Here is an 18,715-nt window from a genome sequence, read left to right as displayed (position 1 = left end):
TTCTTAAACAGCTAATTTTATTTGTTTGGTCTTGATGCTAAATTGTGGTTATGGGAATAATTTACCTTTCATTTTCTTGTAATGTATTTGCAAATAATGACATACAAAGAAAATAAAACATGGAAAAAAGGCTTAGGTAAACAGTGTTTACAACACATTGGGATTTCTGAAGTGAGCTTTAGTTTTGTCTATCAGTAATCAGGGATAACTGTTTAGAAGTAGTTTTCTTATAAGATAGATACATGATTGCCAACATGTTTTTTACAGCTCTAGATTGATATAATTGTGTATACCAACAAGATTCCTCTTCAAACTGAATTGCATAATGCCACTTTTTGCTTTTATTTCTCAAGTTGTTTTTTTTCCTAAATCTGGGAAAATTAACATGAAATTAGGAAAGTCCCTGGAGAAAAATACTAGGGTAAATCCTGAAACAATCTAATCTATTGATAATATTTATTTACATTTATTTACAAAGGGCATGTTTTGCTTTGTTTGATTCACTATACTTGTCTTTTATCAAACGCAACCATTTTCTGATTGCTTATTTATGCATGCAGTATTACACATAGTCTTCAAGAGCAGGTGATTTAATCACCACTGAATTAACACTGATGTGAGGATTGGGTGGTTTCACTGAAGATGGCAAAATAGAAAGGGAACTAGGGATCCTTCTGGTTATGTTCATGGACATAATTGGCTGTGAATTGAGTGTTCCAGAATGAACTTTTAATGGCTAATATACTTGCCCATGTAACCAGTTGTGTTTTGATACTTCTGTAGAATTAATCTTGGTAAAGTTGAAGAACATTAATAGATGATTTTTCATGTAAGGTATGAATATTAGAATAAATATGTTTTGAGGTGTTGGTTTTTTCTCTTTAAAATGCTTGATATTTGCTATTCACCAGAGGATATTGAGCCAAATTTTATTATGAATATAAAACTTTTTAAATTTCTGAATTAGCAGCTAGAATTTAATCTGTGTAAACTGTTAGTTACAACAGTGTTCATTTGCCTAATTATACTGTAATTACAAATTACAGTAATTAGTAATACTAATTAATTACTTCTTGTTTTAGTCAAACTCAGCGAAGTCCCCATGTATTTTATCGTCATGATTTAATCAACCAGCTCCAGCACAATCATGCCTTAGTTACTTTGGTAGCAGAAAACCTTGCAACTTACATGAATAACATTCGACTATATGCTAGAGGTATGTATTCTAAACTAAAATTAACTAAAATCAGTGTAGGCTTCCCTTACCTGGTTTTTATTTTGTCCTCTAATGTTAATTACCTAAGAAATGAAAAACCTATTTGTTTTTACAAGGACCAGAAAGTGCAAGTGAATTTGTGTATGAATTACATACTTATAAATGCACTCAGACTTCCAAATCTTATACACACTAAACTTTTTAAGTCCGTTTTTCAAGGCCCATTACTAAGTGCTTATGTTCCTGGTCATCCTTTTTAAATTGGTTTCATTTTTTTCTATATGTGGGAGCTCATCTCCTTTTACCCTACATTGGTTACTATACTTTTAGATATATACCCAACTCATTTTAAAATTTTACATTCCTCATGCTGCCACTTATGTTGCCTTTTCAAGAAAACTTGATTAATAATTCCTCTGTTAATTTTGCCCATGTCTGTTTTGGAATAACACATTACACTTGTTTTTAATGACCCTGAATTAATATTTTTCATTTGTTGAAAATAATGATCAGCACTTTACTGAATGAGTTCACATTGGTTCACAGAATTTGAAACTATTTAAGTATATTATGATAAATTTTCTTATGTTCCAACAGAAAACTTTTGATATTTACTATACGAGAGGCTTGGCTCACTCCTTGGTACTTTAAAGATCAATTCCTTGTTACTTGTCCTTTAAGAGTTTTATTAAAATCTGTGTGTGCTGGAACACAAAGCATTCCTTTTATTTTTTATTTTTTTAATGTTTATTTACCTTAGAGAGAGAGACAAAGCATGAGCGGGGAAGGGGCAGAGAAAGAGGGAGACATAATCTGAAAACGGCTCCAGGCTCTGAGCTGTCAGCACAGAGCCCGACACGGGGATCAAACCCACAAACCGCGAGGTTGTGACCCGAGCTAAGTCTGATGCTTAACCAGCTGAGCCACTCAGGGGTCCCTCAAAGCATTCTTTATATGTCTGTAACTCCTTTGTATTACACCAAATTCATACACCAACAAAATCCTGGCTGCCTAGGTAGGCCCAATTGTATATTTGAGAATAGAGAAGAAAAAAAATTTTTGTGCATTTAAAACAGGAATGAGCATAATATGGAACTGAAAAATACTCTGTTGACATGCTACATCAGGATGTGTGAAATTGAGTTATATATATTTAACATGTGGATATTTGTAATACTCATTATCTGACTGGAATAGTAGGCTCTTTGATTGTGTTTGTGTCTTAGATGGTTGCAGTTTGGTGTGGTTGAGTAATAAGGTTTGTAAAAATCCCGAAGTTTTTGTTAATTTATACTTCCCCATATAAAAATTAAAGAAGTTTTGTATATGGTTCTTTTGAGATTTTTATGATACTAAATATTGTATCTATATCATTGACATACCTCACTTTCATGATTTCGTGTCAGCATTTTTCATAATCTTTTTATAAATTTATATTGCTTTCTTGCAAGATTAGAAAGAAGAGTACATAGCCTTTAGAGTTAACTGTCTATATTAAAAGCCTAGTTCCAGCACTTGATTAAGCCTTCTATAGTTAAGATTTACCAAATCGGTAAAATAAAGATAGCAGGAGTATATGTCTGCTTCTTAAATGATTAGATAGTGAACATTAAATTATTTGTATGATATAGAACTGACCAACACAAAATGTAGTGATTGCATCTCTATAAGAAGCATGTTTCGTATGCCTTCTCAAGGATGTGACAAAATATCCTACCAGATGATGTAAGATTCCAACAGTTCACTGATTCCTTCTGTTTCATTTCATTGGTATTATGCATTTGCCCACACTTTATTGCATAGTACACTTCAGTTTAGTTCATTAGAATGGGACCCTTTGCACTGATATGCACTTAATGAAAGTTTTAAGTGTCATTTTCTTTAATTTCTGGATGAGATTTATAACAACTTATTCTGGTTATAGGACACATTGCAATTCATTTAGGTCTTTGTTTTCTAAGTACTGACATTGCATTACCTTTTCCTATTCTCTTTGGTTTCATTGTGTCACCTGATTTTTTTCAGGACTACTTGCTAACATAAAAAGTTCTCTTTACAAGTGTCATTCAATAAAAGTGCTATGGCAGAATGCATATCCTGATTCAGTTCACTTGTTAGTTCTACACGTGGGTCATAAAGAACTGTTAGATATTTGTGGGTTATTGTAATTTAAAAAGTACTCCTACTTAATACTCATTTTATTAAGCTAATCATTCTTTGGAGAAGAGTCATTTTAGGTAGGCCTACAGCAGGAAAGTAAGTACAGGATGAGACTTTGGAACATTATTGTGTCAAAGTGCTTGTAAAGTGTTTTTAAAGAATCAATAGCATGTGAAAAAGATAAGTCATCTCTTACTAGGTCAATTTGTAATACTTGGAGCATTAAAATGATATTCTGGATCACAACATTTTCAGTGTGTTAGTGCTTGAGTTCACAATGATATTAATAAATGAAGGAGAATGTCAACTAAAAATGTAGGAAAAAATAGTAGATGATAAAAACTAGCAAGTGAAATTTAGATGAGGACCCCAATAATGACATAGTATCGGAGAATCATTCCACAAATTATTAATACAAAGGAAAGTAACCCTTCAGTGGAAAAACTTGGTAGAAACACCTTAACCAAGTAATCTATGTAAACATTATTAATATCAGGACAAATTGACATGGTATCGGATAACAGTATTTGTCAAACATACAGCTTTACTTTTGTGTTATTTCTTAATTAAAAATGGATAACCTGAATGTTACTAGAGGAAACATGAACCCAGATTAGGTGGCATTAGACTAGTATCTTTTTATTCTTTAAAATGGTCAAGGTAAGAAACACAAAAAAGAACTAAAGAAACTGTAGCCTTAAGGAAACAACTTTACGTGATGTATGAATCCAAACTTGATTCTGGACTAGGAAAAAAGGAGATCATTCTGGGGGTAGGATATTAATGTGATGAAATTTAAATGTAGGCTGTGGGTCAGATGATACTCTTTTATTAATCTAAAAATCAGATGAGTATATTGTCATTTATGACTTTTTTTTTTTTTTTAATGTTTCTTTGTTTTTGAGAAGAGGGAGACAGCATGAGCAGGGGAGGGGCAGAGAGTGAGGGAGACACAGAATCCAAAGCAGGCTTCAGGCTCTCAGCTATCAGCAGAGCCCAATATGGACCTTGAACCCAATATGGGCCTTGACCTCTTCAAGGTCATGAGATCATGACCTGAGCCCAAGTCAGACTCTTAACCGACTAAGACACCCAGGTGCTAAGGACTAAAGGGACTTCTGTACAATTTACCTTCAGATGGTTAATAAAACTGATACAACATGTATAAATGGAAATACTGATAAAAGAAATGGATAAAGTGTAAACAATTGTGTGTATCTGGATAAAGAATAATTTCTTATATTAGTTTTGCACTTTGAAATTATATCAGAAAACGAAGTTATACAAAGCTGTCCTCTCTGGCCCTCAACTGATCCTGGGAAGTAATCACACACATTTTTAGACAGAAGTCTATGGTATTTAAAAAAAGCAGTTAACATGGCAGTCCAGACTTTAGTCATAATATTTCAAGTTTAGTTTCCTGAAAAACTAGAAAACTTACATGTAGTAGGAAAAATTTTTTTAGCATTTGGAAACCCATGGTTTGATGCAATTGATGACACTTTAAAGAAGTGCTAAAATTGCTGGCAGTTGCTCACTCAAATGTAAAGTACAAAAAAGTCATAATACGATGGTTTCCTGTCTTTACAGAACTCAAATCCAGATAACATTGCTAAATATTCTAGATGATTTATCTTTATAAATCAAGTCAAATGTTACATCCAATTGCAGTTTTTCTGATATGGAAAAATCTTGGCATTTGGAAAACTTGGGTTGCCTTCACCAATTTAAAAGGATTAGATGATAACCCAAATGACCTGATCAAGTTCTAAAGCTACATAACTGATAAATATCAGAACATTTTACTAAAAAGGAATTGTATAACTTCTAAATCCTCTATTACTTGCCTCAAAATTTTGAAATAAATGTCATTGATTCCTGAGTGGCTGAGCTGTTGGAGGCATTTACTTATTACCCTTTTGTTCCACCCACAAGCCAACTTGGTCATTTCCATACAGAGGAGTTATCCAAAACTTCTAATACTTTTGTGAAGTTTTTTTGCCTGATACTGAGATAATCTCATAAGATTTTTTTTTTTTTTTAAAGACAGGCTGTTATAGTGTAGGTCTAAATTCTCATTGTCTTCTGCTTTTTAAAAATAAACTTCCCATACATACACATAACAGTATACATACCATTTTTACGATGTTTACTTTTAATTTTTTAGTTTGCGTTGTCATTGACTCTAAGGATTTTTCACGCAGCATGTATGTTAATAAAGGAAGTCCATAGTACTTACTAATTTTAGTTTTAAACTTAGGATCTCCTGAGCACCTGGATGGCTTGCTGAGTTAAATGTGGGACTCTGGATTTTGGCTCAGATCATGATCCCAGGGTAGTAGGATTGGGTCCCATGTTGGGCTCAACACTGGGCAAGGAACCTGCTTTTAGAGTCTCTGAGCTCTCTCAACAACAACAACAACAACAACAAAAATCAACAAAAAAAGTTTTAAAAAATAGGATTTTCCCACTGAGGCTAGACCTCATTACTAGTTTGTTTTCATGATATTGTGAGGGTAGGTCTTTTTTTTAATATCTGAGATAAACATTCATAATCTGGTGATGGTGTACTTTGATAAGTATCAAATACAGTAACTTCTCTGTCACCCTAGTATTTCTGTATGAAGTGCTGTTAATAATATTTTTTATGCAAACATACTATTCCTTGTAAGGTAGTATTAGTATTAAAAAAATTAAGACAAAAAAAATCATAACCTGTATTCACAAATTGCTTCAGTATATGTGAAGAGTGAAATAGGGAGTTGTGCTAAAGTTTTAATTGCATATTTAACAGATTGTATTTTCCTTTGGGCTGTCTAAAATGTTTATTTTTGTGGGGAAAATTGGATATATGTAAATATCACTATTATAGGTTGCATCATAATGATAAAGTGATTATTGACTTTATAATTTCTTTAAGGTTAGTGCTGATTTGGATATACATACACATTATGCACTGTTAATTGTTGTTAACTTACAGACAATGAAGACTATGACCCACAAACTGTGAGGCTTGGAAGTAGGTATAGTCACGTTCAAGAAGTCCAAGAACGGCTTAACTTCCTCAGGTTGGTTTTAAATAAATAGCACTGTTCCTTTTAAGAACATAAATGCAGTAATGTTAATATTCATTATACCTGTATTTCTGTGGCCATTCCACCCTGCAGCTAAATACTTCCCCACAGAAAAAACATTGACAAAAGTTAATGTGACATTTCCTGTGTTCATTATTATATTTAAAATTATTTGCTAAGCCTTAACTTTTGTCTTTTTTTTGAATTTTGAGGAAAATGCATTTTAAATTTCAGAATACAGTTTATATTTTTTTATGTTAGAAATAAAAGTTGATTCATTACACATTTTCATACCTTAAAATTTAAGGCACTAAACAGCTCAAGGGGACTTAATGTTGTTGGGGCAGTAAGGGACAGTGTTGTTGATAGGCTTTTGGTGCTTTGTTTATAATAACAATGGCTAATAAAAATAATCTAAAGTTCTATGTAATATATTCACATAGGGTTAAAAATGTAGTGTTAGGCTGAATTTGTTCAGTAATGTTTAGCTTTTAATGACATACATGTGTGTGGATATGTATATGTGGCTTAAATAAATGAGACTTTTTTTTAGGAATGCAGTTTCCATCCTAGCAAAACATATTTGAATCATAAATATTGTAAGAAAAAATATGAGACTTAGTTTTTCATAAAGTCTGTTGCATTTGTTATTTTCAGATATATTAATGTTGGGGGATTTTCTGTTTGGGGTATTTATTATATACCATATTTATGTTACTGAGCCATGTAATGATTTATCAGGAAATATTTAGGTTGATACATAGTCTGTTTCCACATCGTCCCATGGCTACATTTAATAATTTTATAATATACCAAATTGATCTGATCTTTTCAGATAGAAGTGTATATCACTTCAACTTGAGAAGAATTCTAGTTCTCAAATTATGTAATATTTATTTAAAGTGCCTTTTGAGGGGGGGGCGCACCTAGGTGGTTCATTCAGTTGAGCATCCAGCTTTGATGCATACCATGATTTCATAGTTCATGAGTTCGAGCTCCACATTGGGATTGCTGCTTTTAGTGCAAGAGCCCTCTTACGGTCCTCTGTCCCTCTTTCTCTCTGCCTCTCCCCTGTGTGCTTGCTCTCTCTCTCTCAACAATATATAAAAACATTAAAAAAAATAAAGTGCACTCCCCTTTTTCAATCACCTGGAAAAAAAGAACATGCCTCCCTATATAGACGCTCTCCCAAAAGCCATTTTGTTGATGAGTGTACAGTGTCACTTAGATCTATTGGAATAGAAAAAAAATGTTGTAGAATTTATTTACTCTATTAATAAAGTTTAGAATCTAGAGTCCTTGTATAGTTCTTGCTCTGTAAATTCTTAGTAGTACAATTCATTAAAGTCAGGGAGGAACTGAGAGTTAATGCCTACTGCATATTTGGATTTGCACTAATCCTTTTAATCATCATAGCAACTCTGTGAGGCAGTGTTATTCCAGTTTGAAATAAGACTGTGATTCAGTTGGGGGAAGTAACTTGTTTGAAATGACACAACTGTGTGTGATAGAACTGAACTACTAATATTTAGTGTATCTCACTTTAAAATGTCTGCCGTTTCTGCAACATCCAGTAATTTACCAAACTTACCTGGGGGCCATATTTTGAAAAGTTTTGCATTTTACTACAAACAGTAGTGCATTTTTTGTGTTTTATTATTCTGGATCCCATGTTCATGTATATATGAAGGTGTGAAGGATTAGATAAGGATTGAAAACTACAAGGCCTCTTCATATTCAGTCCTACAATTACGGAGATATTGGAAACATGTAATTAATACCCAAAAGAAGAAACCTACTGACATGAAATAAGTATATCATACTCTATTGGACATGAAGCCACTATCGTTTTGTTAATTAAGAATTAAATGCAAAAAAAGTATTATTTAGGTTAAAGTTAGCTTCTGTTTTCATTCACTGTCATTCACTGAAAGGGCAAACAGTAGATGGAGCAGACTTCTAGCTACAGGAAACTAGAATCTGAAGAAAGACTACCTGAAGCAGACCCACCACTCTTATTAAAATTTTACTTTAATAGTTGTGACTTTAATAGTCATAGAATTAACTAGATTCTGTGCATACAATATCATAAATATATGCTTATCAAATAAATGAATGTTATTTTTTTTACTACCAGATACAATATAAGAAATAAGTTCTTTTGAAAGAATACCTCTGTAAGCTATAGTTAAAACCTAATTGTGATAAATACTACTTAAGACATATTGAAATAAATTGTGTTGGAGGATTACATAGACCTAATTACTGTGATTGTTGTTTTTTTTTTTAATTTTTCCAAGATTTTTATTGAAGGATGGCCAACTGTGGCTCTGTGCTCCTCAGGCAAAACAGATATGGAAGTGCTTAGCAGAGAATGCAGTTTACCTTTGTGATCGTGAAGCCTGTTTTAAGTGGTATTCCAAGTTAATGGGGGATGAACCAGACTTAGATCCTGATATTAATAAGGACTTCTTTGAAAGTAATGTGCTTCAGCTTGATCCCTCCTTGTTAACTGAAAATGGAATGAGATGTTTTGAACGATTCTTCAAAGCAGTTAATTGTCGTGAAGGGAAACTAGTAGCAAAAAGAAGAGCCTATATGATGGATGATTTGGAACTAATAGGATTAGACTACCTCTGGAGGGTAAGTGAGAAATAGGAACTCTTGTTCACAATTATTGTACCTGGGGTTGTTTTTAAGTACACTTATGGAAATCAGAATTTTACTTGTAAGTTATATGTACTGATCCTGCTTTGCTGTTTGTCATAGAAATCTGGGGGGAGAGATTGTTCATCTTTACCTTCTTGTTAACATCACTTTTGTTTGCCAGTGATTTGCGGTTTTTCCCCTCAGTTTTGTCTTTTATCATTTGCCACTGGTAATCTATTTTAACTTAGACTGAGATATATATGAATGTACTGTTCCATTGTCTACCTACACATTTTTCATCCCTCCCTCATGAAAGTTATTGTCTCGTATTTAAGTTAGGTCTCCAGGCTTATTGTATATTTAATGCAAAATGAATAATGGAGAGAAGGGAGAATTATTTTTACAGAAGAATTGTGTTTTAATACCTTTATTTACACTGTTTAATTTTGTATGTGTTTAAGTACCTGGAAGAGAAAATGTTAACTGTTTTAATTTAAGGTTAACATTTCCATTTTGATAGTGTAAATAAATCTTATTGTCATCTTAAATCTAACCTGTTATATTGTTATATTTTTCAGCTTCCATGTATTTTTGTTATATTGAGTTTTTGTTCTTGCTTGTAGTTTTTGCAAACTGTATGTAGACTAAGATTTGCTGGGTTTTTTAATTAAAATCAAAGGTTTTTAAACAGTTTTAAACATCAGTAACTGCCATAATGAAAATTTATATAATGCTAGTTGAAACACTCCTTGAAAATCTCACAGCTTCTCTACCAAATTGCAGAGTTAAATATTCCTGATTAAAATGTATGTTATCTGAAGACGGGGAGGAAGGTGTATGTATATATAAATAATTGCACTATCAGAGCACCTACATTTTGCGTCTATTAATCCTTCATTTTAGGTTATTTAATTTTACATTATTTAAGTGCCAAATAAAATAGTTCTTGAATATTACTAATACTCTAATTTTTGGATCTAGGTTGTGATTCAGAGTAATGATGACATTGCCAACAGAGCTATAGATCTCCTTAAAGAGATATACACAAACCTTGGCCCCAGGTTACAGGTCAATCAGGTGAGGTTTAAAGTGCATAAAAACTTTCACATGAGCTAAGTCAAAAGTATTCTTCTGTTTAGAGGAAGCTTTTTAAATTTAAAACTAGAAATTAATTCTTTTAGCTCTTACCAAATATTTAAGTATTTGATCCACATTTGTCCCTTATAAAAATTCTAACTCAAAGAGTATTGGCTTGGTAATTATCCCGAGGTGGTTAGTATTATTTTGAATAAAGCTAATTATTGTTGAGATAGCCAAAAATTTGACTGACTTGATACTTAGTCCTAAAGGTTTTTGTTGTGGTTGTTTTCAATAATTGGTTTAATTGCTTGTGTTCTTACTGTCAGCCTTCTTTTGTGTATTATTAGTGAGTAAATATGTGATTGATAACTAGATACAAGTCGAAATTTTACTTTATTTTCTTTTATTAGATTGTTGTCATATTTGATTGTGAATCAACTTAAATTGTCTTTCTTTGGTCTGTTATTTATAGGTTGTTATCCATGAAGACTTCATCCAGTCTTGCTTTGATCGTTTGAAAGCCTCATATGATACATTGTGTGTTTTGGATGGTGATGAAGACAGTATTAATTGTGCAAGACAGGAAGCCATTCGAATGGTTCGAGTATTAACTGTTTTAAGGGAATACATAAATGAATGTGACAGTGATTATCACGAGGAAAGAACAATTCTGCCTATGTCAAGGTTTGTAAGAAATTCATTTAGTAGTTAGTTTGTAGTCATTTGTTATTTTCCTAGCCAGTGAATTAGGAAAGTAATGACATATAGGTAAAAAGGGCTGTAAAGAATTTTTCCATTTCTAGATTTCAGTGTCCTGTCTTTTAAAAACATTATTTGCATTCTCAAGTTTTTTTGTTTTTTAAGTAGAAAGTTCTGAGTTTCATTTTCATTGCATATCATCAGTCATTAACCATAATTTTTCTTTTTCTTTTTTTTTTTTTTTTTGCCTCCTTTCTTTTCTATTCCTTTTCTTTCCTTCCTTTCTTCTTGATTGGTTTGGTTCTAAGCTATTATCACTTACTAAATGGGAACGGTATTTCATACCAGCTGTGTATTTTATTTTGTTGATAATATTCACTTACTCTAATAAAAATAAAATTCTTGAAAGATACATATTTAATAGATATGATGAACAAGAATGTTTTTAAATGGTCTTTGCTAAGTTGTCTTTAGATTTGGAAAGTACTAAAAAATAAAAAATTACTAAATCATGTTAGTATAATCATAAATTATAAATAATTCCAGTATTTTGCAGTATAAATCAGATAATCATAAACTACACAAGCTCAATTAATTAAAAAACATTTAAATGGCAATTTTAGATTTGGGTAAAGTTTGTAGAATTGGTACTGTCTGGTTTTTAATTGTGATCAATTTTAAAGTTAAAAATGTAAAATGATTCTTGAATATAATTTTTGTTTTGTATCTCATCTATAAGAAGAGAATACTGAAAGGTAAATATTTTTGGGTGACTTTTCTTTTTAAGAATTTCTATAAATGTGTAATAGAAACATGCACTTTATTTTGATACTTTCAAGTTGTGTATGTTTTCATTTGAAAATATTCTTAGTGAATTGAGATCTTGTAGCTTAAAATTAACTGATGTCTCTTTATCATAAAGTAGAGATTTTTCATTTTGCAGCCATAGAAACAAAGATTAGCCACAGTGGGATATAATTATATTGTAGTTCCAAAATTTAATGTTTATAATTTAAAGAAGTTATATTTAATATTCTCAAAACAAAGTAAAACTAACTGTCTTCCTCTTTTAAGAAAATATTAAAATCCCAGTTTCATGTTCTTGGTAATTGCTGAATATGATTGTTCATTTTTTTAATTTTTTTTATTTTAAAAATTTTTTAGGGCATTCCGTGGTAAACACCTCTCTCTTATAGTTCGATTTCCAAACCATGGCAGACAGGTTGATGACTTGGACATATGGTCTCATACAAATGATACAGTTGGTTCAGTACGACGATGTATTCTGAACCGTATTAAAGCAAATGTAGCCCATACAAAAATCGAACTTTTTGTGGGTGGTGAGCTAATAGATTCCGAAGATGACAGAAAGCTGATAGGACAATTAAACTTAAAAGATAAATCAGTAAGTACATATGTAATTTTCTTTTTTACTTTTTAAAGTTTATTTATTTTAAGAGACACAGCATGAGTGGGGAAGAGGCAGACAGAGGGAGACGGAATCCTAGCAGGCTCCATGCTGATGAGCACAGAGCTTGACACAGGGCTCGAATTCCCAAATCATGACCTATTCCTAAACCAACAGTTGGATACTTAACCAGCTGAGCCACCCAAGCTCCCCAATACATATATAACTTTCAAATATTCCCAAAGAATTAAACATCCAGGCTATTTTTCACTCATTCAGTGATTGTTTAACGAACTTTGTGTGCACTCTTGTCTGTTAAGTTTCTGGATTATAACCCTGTAAAAGATAAGTATCATGACACTAGGATAGTGAAAAAAGTACCCTATTAAAATGGTTATTTTGTACAGTACTTTTTTAGTATATATCTAAAATAAAGCATGATACATATTTTAGTCTTTTGGTATATCAAATTTATGTATTTTGGAAAAGTATTTTCCCTTGTCTTTGCAACTAATATATTCTATCTTTTTTAGGTAATTACAGCTAAACTTACACAAGTAAGTTCCAACATGCCTTCAAGCCCTGATAGTTCTTCTGATTCATCAACTGGATCTCCTGGCAACCATTGTAATCACTACAGTGATGGTCCCAATCCAGAAGTGGAGAGTTGTTTGCCTGGCGTGGTGAGTCAGCTGTGTATGCAAAACATTACATGTTTCTTGGAATGGTCCTTTTTCTAAGGAATTAAACAAGTTTCATAGATGGGTCAAATGTCAAGTAAATATATACAGTTAACTGTAACTTTTGGATGGATTTCTTAATTGTTGGAATTTAAAATAAAAATTTTCCATAGAGGGGCGCCTGGGTGGCTCAGTCTGTTGAGCGTCTAACTTCAGCTCGGGTCATGATCTCACAGTCTGTGAGTTCGAGCTCTGTGTCGGGCTCTGTGCTGATGGCTCAGAGCCTGGAGCCTGTTTTGGATTCTGTGTCTCCCTCTGTTTCTGTTCCTCCCCTGCTCATGCTGTTGTCTCTCTCTGTCAAAAATAAATAAACATTAAAAAAAAATTTTCCATAGATACGGTATTATTTTTGGGTAGAATTAATCTATTACAGTTGAATTAGAGTATACTATTACTTATGAAAATACTACTATATTGTCAATCTTTTCTTTGAACCTCTTTTTAAGGAAATATATAATCTGTCTTCAGCAAATTTTTAGTAGTATTTTTCATATCTAAAGAAACAACAAGTGTTCAATTACTTACACTTTCTCTTCCCTCTACCTTTTAAGAATTGTTATAGCTGCAGTAATACCAGCTGCTTCAGTGTGAAGAGTCATTTGAGATTGCCAACAATGAGATTAGGGATTTACCAGCAACCCCTCAAGGGGCGAAGTCCCTTTTGTATAAACAGCACCTGAGTCCTATGTAAAATTTCTGCTTTATGAAAACAGTAGAACAAGCAAAGAAATTATACCAGGTAGTTCAGAAAGCTTAATGAGTTATTAAGTTTGCATCATAATGGAATCATTGGATTTGTAAATGTGAAAAAATGGGAAAGGAGGTAATTTCATGTAAGACAGTTAGAAAACTTTCTTGGAGACAGTAAAGATACTAATTCTGAATAACAAAACCTTTTAAACTTATTTTATACATAAACCTTCTTGTTTTCTGTATTCCAGATAATGTCACTACATCCCAGATACATAGCTTTCCTCTGGCAAGTTGCTGATTTAGGTTGCAGTCTCAATATGCCATCTCTTAGAGATGGAGCAAGAATACTTATGAAACTCATGCCACCAGGTAAGAAAATTGCCTGACCTTTTCTGCCAACACTCTCCCCTTCAGTGTTGACAAGAACATGATAGATTCTGTTCCCTATGATATATACTTTGGTATAGTTTATAATATGGATCATGTGTTACCCACAATATTGTCACTGAGAGATTTTTCACGGATAGATAAGAATATTTTACATAGGAGGTGCCTGGCTGGCTTAGTCTTGATCTCAGAGTCATGAGTTCAAGCCCCACATTGGATTTAGAGATTACTTTAAAACATAGTAATAATATTTAGCATAATTTTAAAATATTCATAGTAAACTAATTCACACAATTTAGAAAATCAGGATTCTTCAAAGGCCAAAATGAATAACAATGATCTGGTACCGCACCCATCCCCACCTTCCATTTTCTTTTCAAAGAAATGACCATTTTCAGCATTTAGCTCTTATTGTTATGCAGTTTACCTCTAAATAATGTATTCGTATCACTTTTATGTCAGTTACTGTATACTGATGTCAGTATAGACAAAAACATTTCTTACTCCCATTCTTTTTTGATCATTAATGTTTTTTGCTTAAATTTGTATCAATCATTTACATATTCAAAACTATGTAAGTAGGTGTATTTTGGACTCAATAAAATATATTTTAACAAGACTGTTAAAATATTTTTATTTTATTATTTTTTAAGTTTGTTGTTTTAAGTAATCTCTGGCATGTGGGGCTCAGTCATACTCCCAAGATCAAGAGATACATGCTCTTCTGACTGAGCCAGTCAGGTGCCCCTGTTTTTTTTTAAATTCTTTCTTAATTCCAGTTTATACATTGTTACTTTAGTGTACATGTACCATACAGTGATTCAGCAGTGTATGAAAAACTTTAATTTCCTAGGCTACTCACACTTGTTTATTCTAGATGTAAAAATTTCCCTTTGGGTGGCCTGGATGGCTCAATCAGTTAAGCACCAACTATTGATTTCAGCTCAATTCATGATCTCACAGTTCGTGATTTCAAGCCCTGCACTAGCAGTGCAGAAAGAGCCTTCTTGAGATTCTTTTTCTCTCAAAATAAACTTTAATAAAATAAATTCTCCCCTTCTGTTCATTTGTCATGAGCATGTTCATATGTTCATATGTCATTTATATGACATTTATTATTGTTTCTCACATTCTCTTTAATAATTTTGTAAAACAATTTTCCACATGGTCAAATTCATTGTATTATATTTTTGGGGTGTTTCCTCCGTTTCTTTTAGTGTAGTTCTTCTCTTTGATATATTTACTCTTCTGGGCCTCCCCCCCCTTTTTTAATGTTTATTTTTGAGAGCGACAGAGCATGAATGGGGAAGTGGCAAAGAGAGAGGGAGACACAGAATCCAAAGCAGGGACAGCATAGAGCCTGAGCTGTCAGCATAGAGCCTGATGTGGGGGCTCAAACTCAAACTATGAGATTGTGACCTAAGTTGGATACTTAACTGACGAGCCACTCAGGCATCCCTTTCTGGGACCTCTTTATAACAGACTTTTTTACTGTGAATCCTGCTGTAGTCCCTTGTTGAGTCAGTCCTCATTTTTGCTGAAGCATATTCTTCTAATAAAGGGGTCCATGGGGAGTAGATTTTTTTTTTAATCACTTAGCTGAATACAACTAAACTCTCACTTGCAGTATTACATATTTTTTTGTTCTTGTTTTTTTTTTTACAAGCAATATTTTAAGCATAGTGTCTTTGATTGAATGTCTGTTCCATTATAGTGCCATAAGAGTGTTGGCTGGTGGGAAAATTGAAGCTGTTTGTATGTTGTATATTTTTAAACCCTTAAATTCTGAAATGTGTTGATGAAGTGCCTTGGGGTAGATTTGTGTGTGTGTGTGCTATTGATGAAGGTTCAGTGGACCTTATTGGTAAAAAGGTTATTTTTTTCCTTTTCTTTCCTCATGGCTTTATTTGTGCTTTTGAAAAATTTTTCTTTTTTTTTTTTTTCCTTTACTTTAGAATATACTGTTATATATTTGTGTTAGGATGTTGTTAAATCCCTTAACAATTTTGCCTCTGTTACTCAATCTTGTAGTTTTCTTTTGGGGCCTTTTCTTTTCAGCTTTCTGTAGCGTTTTAATGTTATTTTTTTCTACTGCTTCTTCATAGCCTTGTGTTTTATTTTATGAACATTTTACAGGGTTTCTGCTATATATGATCACCTAAACTTTATGTTCTACAAAATCATGTGTGTATTATTTATTGAGGTAATTGCAAAAATAAAAAAATGGATAGTATAATACAAAGAACTGTTTATTTCTTAAACCATATCACAGTTATTTGTTGGCAGGATGTTTTTATTGTATCCCGAAACAGTAAGCCATGTTTCCTTCAAATGAGGACATTCGCCTATGTAACATCTAAATCAGAAAATTAACATTGACATGTTCTGCTATATAGTTGACTGACCCCAGTTAAGATGCACCAGTTTCTCCAGTAATATCTTTAGCAAAGAGATAGAAAACCTTTTTTTATAAATGGCCAGATAGTAAATATTCTAGGTTTTGTCAACCAAGAGGCATGATAAATAAACATTGAAAAAAAAATTATGTAGGAATTTACATAATGAGAGTGAAAAATATTTTTTCACAAACTTTGTATTAGTAAAATTCTTCCTATAAAAATAATAAGTGCAGTTTTTTTATAATACATGTTCCCTAATGAGAATTAATGTAATTTTTTTATGGTGGGGTATGACTTTATTCCAGGAAAGGGCTGAAAATTTGTATTCACTATCATTAAATTAGTTGTAAACACTTATTTGTTATTGTTGGGCTTTAAAATATAAATTCTGTAGCATTGCCTGGGTGGCTCAGTTGGTTAAGAATCTGACTTCCGTTCAGTTCATGATGTCACGGTGCATGAGTTCGAGCCCCAGTCAGGGTCTGTGCTGATAGCTCAGAAGCCTGCTTTAGATTTGTGTCTCCTTCTCTCTCTCCCCACCCTGCTCGTGTGCATGCTCTTTCTCTCTCTCTCTGTCTCTCTCTCTCTTTCTGTCTCACAAAAATAAACATTGAAAAAAAAATTTAATAAATAAAATAGAATTTTGTATATTTTATCTTTGACATGGTTTTTCCACAAACAGGGTACTGCTGGTTATCTCATTTCATGAAAGAAATTTATAGAATTCTCCATCCTTGTGTCAGTATTCTTTAATTTTTTATTTTTAGCATGTCCTTACATTACAGATTAATCCCCTTTGAAATTTAGGCTGGATGGGGGCACCTGTGTGGTTCAGTTGGTTAAGTGTCTGACTTCACCTCAGGTGATGATCTCCCGGTTTGTGAGTTTGAGCCCTGCATCAGGCTCTGTGCTGACAGTTCAAAGCCTGGAGCCTGCTTCGGATTCTGTGTGTGTGTGTGTCTCTCTCTGCTCCTCTCCTGCTTGTGCACGTTCGCTCACTTGCTCTCTATAAAATAAATAAATAAACATTTAAAAAAAAATTAAAAAGGTCAGGATGGAAGTTTCTCAGTTGCACAGTTAAATGCATTCTGAAATAGTGAAATCTTCTTTGTATTTACATCAGGGTTTAAAAATTATACAGCAACTACATTTACAGTTTGGAAAGAATGTCAGCTGTAAATTTGTATAGAAATGGAAATCATTTTTTAATTTTGATTGGAGTGGGAAATGTATAATACTTGACATTTCTTGTGAATTAAAACGTGTTAGCATCTAAATGACTCCACTGCAGCATTTTTCATTTAAAGTACTCTTTTGCCTTAGGATTACAGGCTGAATTTATTAAGAAGCGTCAAGTCTGCAGCAAAACCTAAATTTGTAAACCTTTCAGTGTTTGGTAGCACTAGTTGAGGATCTTTCTTCTTGTTCAGAAGAAGTTTCATTCTCAACCCTGTGTAGTTTAAAAATCAGAATTATATTGGGTGCCTAAGTGGCTCAGTTGGTTATGTCTGACTCTTGATTTAGGCTCAGGTCCTGATCTCATGGTTCATGGGATCAAACCCCACTTGAGGCTCTGTGCTAACAGTGCTTAGCCTGTTTGGGATTCTCTCTCCCTTTCTCTCTGCCCCTATCCCACTCACGCTTGTGCTCTCTCACTCTCTCTTTGAAAATAAATACATAAACTTTTTAGAAGTGAGAGATAAACTGAGACACCTGGGTGGCTCAGTTGGTTGAGTGTCCAACTCTTGATTTGGGCTCAGTTCATGATCTCAAGGTCATGAGATTGAGCCCCACATCTGGCTCCATACTGGACATGAAGCCTATTTAGGATGATCTCCCTCTCTGCCAGTGGTGTGTATGTGTTCATGCTCTCTCTATTCTCTCTCTCCCTAACAACAACAACAACAACAACAAAATCACAGTTGTACTTTATTACTGCTAAACTATTAAACTGCTGTATAGTAGGGCAAGTTAAGATACCCAGATTCTATTTCCAACAGAAATTCATGAAACTAATGAATGATGTTAAGTCCATGAAAGTCAATGAAGTTTACTATTGGCACCGCTGGTTTAATAACAGATGATAAATTTTCACATGTTTTCCACAGAATACTTGATGGTGAGTAATACAGTGAATGACTGACCATGGATGAAATGAAACAAATACGTTTAATATATGAAAATGGACAAATGCATGACTATATAAATCT

At 32.9% G+C, this 18,715-nt stretch overlaps 1 protein-coding gene across 4 annotated transcripts in view; it reads left to right on the top strand.

Annotated features, from left to right (window-relative positions):
- The window catches only part of LOC122212687 (probable ubiquitin carboxyl-terminal hydrolase FAF-X), a 160,413-nt gene that overhangs the window by 71,423 nt on the left and 70,275 nt on the right, over positions 1–18,715 (top strand). For all 4 annotated transcript variants that reach the window (XM_042926655.1, XM_042926652.1, XM_042926654.1 and 1 more), the window contains exons 14-21: positions 1,083–1,216; positions 6,357–6,444; positions 8,751–9,093; positions 10,081–10,176; positions 10,652–10,863; positions 12,043–12,283; positions 12,820–12,969; positions 13,968–14,088. In XM_042926655.1, the coding sequence (XP_042782589.1) occupies positions 1,083–1,216; positions 6,357–6,444; positions 8,751–9,093; positions 10,081–10,176; positions 10,652–10,863; positions 12,043–12,283; positions 12,820–12,969; positions 13,968–14,088 (1,385 nt within the window). The remainder of the gene's footprint in view (positions 1–1,082; positions 1,217–6,356; positions 6,445–8,750; positions 9,094–10,080; positions 10,177–10,651; positions 10,864–12,042; positions 12,284–12,819; positions 12,970–13,967; positions 14,089–18,715) is intronic.

The sequence above is a fragment of the Panthera leo genome, chromosome Y (assembly GCF_018350215.1).
Source record: "Panthera leo isolate Ple1 chromosome Y, P.leo_Ple1_pat1.1, whole genome shotgun sequence".
NCBI classification, from domain to species: Eukaryota; Metazoa; Chordata; class Mammalia; order Carnivora; family Felidae; genus Panthera; species Panthera leo.
Note: the sequence above shows the minus strand (reverse complement) of the source record. Positions and strands in the feature narration are given on the sequence as shown.